Below are 4,536 nucleotides of genomic sequence, written 5' to 3' on the forward strand. Positions count from 1 at the left end.
TTTTTTGGTTTTTTTTTAAAATAATGTTTAAGTGGACCGAATAATTCGGTTTAATTCGGATTCGGTCAGAATTATTCGCGTTTTATATTCACTTTTGAAAAAATCGCGAATTTTAAAGAATTTTATTTTTAATTATGATTCGGTCCGAATTTTTGATAAAATTTGGAAAAATTCGGTTCGGCCGAATAATTCGCGAATTATTCGGCCGAATTGACAACACTGGGCGGAGGGGGAAGGAGGCTGATGAGAAGTGGCATATGGGATGGGACTAATGGTCATGTCAAACGTGGAGATGCAATTCATGGTTATGTACTCATTCTACGCTTTGTAATTTATTTATTCTTTAATAAAGTCCTTTCACTTATTCTTAGCGGGAAAAAAAAAAGAAAAAGAAAAAAAAATAGAAGTACAATAAAAAATATCATCCTTTGAACTAACTCGAAATTCCTACCAAAAAAGATAAACTAACTCAAAAGAACAACTACCTTATATCTGTTATTGAAAGTACTTAATAGTTAATATATGATTTTGGCATTTGTTCCTAGGTGATTCCTATGTGTCCAGAGGGTCCTTTCCTTGGCATTTTAACTGACAATGCTTGTGCTTTTCCTCCACTCTTTTGACAATGAACAGCTCACGAAGATTGAAAAAGTACATAGCCACATTGGTGGAAAAATAAGGCAATGCTAGCAGATAGAAAAAAAGCTTATAGCCACATTGGTGGAAAAGTAAGGCAACATAGGTGGAAAAGTAAGGCAATGCTAGCAGATGGAAAAAAAGCTGAACATGTAATATGGAATGGAAAGTCAAAAATACAGGATGTGTCAACTTAGATTCAAACTTCTTTAGTAAGATTTGGGTCCAGTTCAGATTCAGATTTAATAGTCATGGCATATATGGCTTTGCAACAACAAAAAGATTGGATTTCCTGTGCATTGAGATACCAAAAACTTCAGTCATATCTAAATCCTTGGCTTGGATACCAGGTGGCAGTTCCCAGTCGAAGCTATAGAGTAGTTGAGCGAGAGGAAGCTCAACAGTGGGTGTTGCAAAAGCTATAGCAGGGCAACTTCTTCTTCCAGCCCCAAATGGTATCAGTTCAAAATCCTGCCCCTTGTAATCAATATTGGTTTCCATAAATCTCTCTGGTTCGAACATTTCTGGGTTCTTCCATGTCTCTGGGTCCCTTCCTATAGCCCAAGCATTGACAAAGAAACGAGTTTTGGCAGGAATGACATACCCATCTATGGTTACTTCTTCCATGGATTCTCTTGGAACGAGTACTGGAACAGGAGGGTGTAATCGGAAGATCTCTTTGATTATAGCTTTCAAGTACTTCATCTTAGGTAGATCATCTTCTAATACATTTCTTCTATCTCCAACAATGCTTCTTACTTCAGCTTGTGCTTTTTTTATCACTCTTGGGTTTATGACAAGCTCAGTCATTCCCCAGTCAAGGGTTATGAAGTTTGTGTCAGTTCCTGCAGCAAACATGTCCTGTGCAGAAGCAATGGTATACAAATTAATTGCAATTTGATGTTCAGATAGTATCATAGAATGGATTCTTCCAATTCAGAAAAGTAATTTGCAGGAAAAAAAGGGAATTCATAGTCACCAAGATGATTGCTTTGATGTTGTCCATGGTAAGAGGCAAGTCCCTGACGTCTCTGTTCTTGGATTCAAGTAAAACATCCACAAAGTCCTGATGATCCCCTTTCTTTTTCTTGGAATTGAGATGCATCTCAATTACCTCATTGAAGAAGCAATCAAACCGTTTAAAGAGTCTCTCTAATCTTGATTTCATACCTGTAATTGTGTGTATCCATTCCATGGAAGGGAAGAAATCTCCCAAGCTAAGTCCTCCAAGCAATTCTTGATACTCATCAAGCATGTTTTGGAACCCATGTCGATCATACTCTCCTCCTCCTGTAAAACCTCTACCAAAGGTAGCCCTGCAAACAATTTCATTTGCATAGATTCCAAGCATCTTACTAAGATTAATGGTTCCTGGATATGTCTCTGTAATCCGATGAACCAAACTTGCAACCTCTTCTTTTCTTATGAAGCTAAATGACTCAACCCGTTTGGCACTCAGGAGCTCAAGTACGCATAGCTTCCTGATATGCCTCCAGTAAGCACCATAAGGGCTGAAGGCAATGTCAGTACAATTGTAAAAAAGGTGTTTTGCAGAGAAAATTTGGGGCCTGCTTGCAAGAGCAAGGTCATGGGTTTTCGTTACTTCTTTGGCTGTTCTAGCCGAGGAGACAACCACAGTTGGGATTTCACCTAGCTGCAAGTGAATGATGGGACCAAATTTCTGAGAGAGATGGCAAAGAGAGAGGTGAGGCATGTTACCTGCTAGCTGGTGAAGGTTGCCTATTATGGGTAACTTTGAAGGACCTGGTGGGAGATTGAGCTTTCTGCTTCTTCCATGGCGGAACTTTAGAAGGATTAGTAGAAAAATGGTTGTAAAGATGAAGAAGGATTGGATAGTCTCCAGGGTTGTTGACTCCTGGAGCAACTGGAAGGGAGATGCCATTAGAATTTCTTCTGAGCGACCAAGTTGATAACAGAAGCTTTCTTCATTTTCTGCTGATGGCTGTTCAATTTTATTTATAATCTGGTCTCTTCTAGACGTTCCACGTGCGGAAGATTTGGCAGCACATGCGCTGGTGGGTTCGGATAAAAATCCTCTGTTGTTCTAATCGTCTGTTTTTTCATGTTTTGCTAGGTGCAGAATACAACCCGTGGATGATGCATCACCAATGGTCAAGATGATATATATTGGTTGAGGCTACCAAAACCGGGTTTTCTCCTTGTGAACCAGACCGAGAAGTTGCACTCAGTCTCTTGTAAAAGTCTTTTCTTCTCCATTTTCTCTTCTACTATCGTCCTAAAAAGTTTTTGAATGATTTGGATTGAACAACAGCGGAGAAGAAGAAAGAGCTAACAAACCATGAGCACCGGCGTTATCGTTGAGGAAAGCTTCTGCTTCAAAGAGGAGACCCAGCTAACAGTACTCAAGACGTCTCACTTCTTCCCCGGCGACGGTTTCGCCGTTTACGACACCAAAGGAAAGGTCATTTTCCGGGTAGACTCTTGCGGCCCCGATTCTCGACTCAAAGACGAACTCGTTTCCTCCTCTCTTCTTCTTCTTCTTCTTCTTCTTCTTCTTCTTCCTCGGGGCTAGTAACTACATACTTTCCATCAGACCAGGGCAGCGAGCCGCTCGTCATGGTTGAGCTCCCAGGGGAAAGCTTGACGGGCGTGGCCTTTACCCTCACCAAAAAGCTCAGCTTTTGACCCACTCTCCTGAATACCAGCTTCTCAGGCTGCACCGTCACCGTGGTCCCACTCGGAGGCTTCACCGTTAATTCATATACCGATTTAGGTTCCCCCACGTTCGTCACCATCCTGATGAAGTGTGTCGACATCCTCGTTCGCCCTGGCTCCTGCGGCTTCTGCTCCGTTCCGTCGCCCAACTGCTGGAATACCACTGTCAACGATGGGTAGTTAAGTCCGACGGCAAACCCGACGGCCCTATCCCCTCCGGCCAAGCCGCCAGTATGTTCAATCCCGGTGCTATCACGTCTGGTTTCAGTATCTCCGGTGACTCCAGGTTTGGCCCTCTGGCCGAGAACGATGCCACCACTGGGGCCGGCTGGATCCCCAGACAGGTTCCCCTGAAGGTGATGGTCGTCGTCGCCCGTCCCTTCTCGCCATTCTTAGTTCCACTGTTGGCCGCGCTGATGTATCTTCGTATCTCATCTCCCCCGGAAGCCCCGACTGCGGTTGCAGGCAACACGTGGCAGTCGGCCACCAAACCTTCACCATCGAAGACGCCGTTGGCCAATATCATCCCAACCCCGCCAGCCTTCCTCACCACGTCCCCTTTGGCAGCTCTGGAGTTGATCCCTCTGGCAGAGAGGAGGAAACGGATTTTAAGGGAATGAGAGAGATAACAGAGAGTGAACAAGAAGAAGAGAGGAGGAAACGGGTTGGGTTGAGTCATACAAATCTCGGTCTGGTTCACAAGGAGAAAACCCAGTTTTGATAGCCTCAACCAACATATATCATCTTGACCGTTGGTGATGCATCATCCACGTGTCGCATTCTGCACCTAGCAAAACATGGAAAAACAGACGATTAGAACAACAGAGGATTTTTATCCGGTGGGTTCACGGTATCTACCCTAATGTGATATAAATTGTTATCTCAATTTTTTTTTGTAGGGTAATAAATAATAATTCTCCGAGCCTAGGTGTGGCACATCCTATAACAAGATACCTTATCATTTTTAATCGTATAACAAGACACATTATCATTTTTAGTGAAAAAATCAATCTTTACATCTTGGAAGATCAGACTTTGATTCGATTCTTCTTTTTCAAAACCTAGTGACTGACATTAGTTAAATCTCATCACAATAAATCATTTTTTTTTTTTTTACACATTAAATACTAAAAATCAATTCTAGAATCACAAAAATATAGGGGGGAGACGTGGACCAATTGCGAAGGGCCAAACTTGCAGAGG

General features: G+C 42.5%; 2 protein-coding genes across 2 annotated transcripts; both read right to left on the bottom strand.

Annotated features, from left to right (window-relative positions):
- Positions 1-741: 741 nt before the first annotated feature.
- On the bottom strand, positions 742-2,550 carry LOC122063669 (cytochrome P450 71AP13-like). Its single transcript, XM_042627363.1, has 2 exons — positions 1,616-2,550; positions 742-1,497 (listed from the first exon to the last, which is right to left on the bottom strand). The coding sequence occupies exons 1-2, from the start codon at positions 2,537-2,539 to the stop codon at positions 886-888; spliced, it is 1,536 nt and encodes a 511-aa protein (XP_042483297.1). The 5' UTR covers positions 2,540-2,550; the 3' UTR covers positions 742-885.
- A 949-nt stretch (positions 2,551-3,499) lies between these two features.
- LOC122063673 (subtilisin-like protease SBT1.5) lies at positions 3,500-3,859 on the bottom strand. The gene has a single exon (XM_042627371.1). The coding sequence runs from the start codon at positions 3,857-3,859 to the stop codon at positions 3,500-3,502; it is 360 nt and encodes a 119-aa protein (XP_042483305.1).
- Positions 3,860-4,536: the final 677 nt, after the last annotated feature.

Source organism: Macadamia integrifolia, unplaced genomic scaffold, assembly GCF_013358625.1.
Source record: "Macadamia integrifolia cultivar HAES 741 unplaced genomic scaffold, SCU_Mint_v3 scaffold1420, whole genome shotgun sequence".
Lineage (NCBI taxonomy): Eukaryota > Viridiplantae > Streptophyta > Magnoliopsida > Proteales > Proteaceae > Macadamia > Macadamia integrifolia.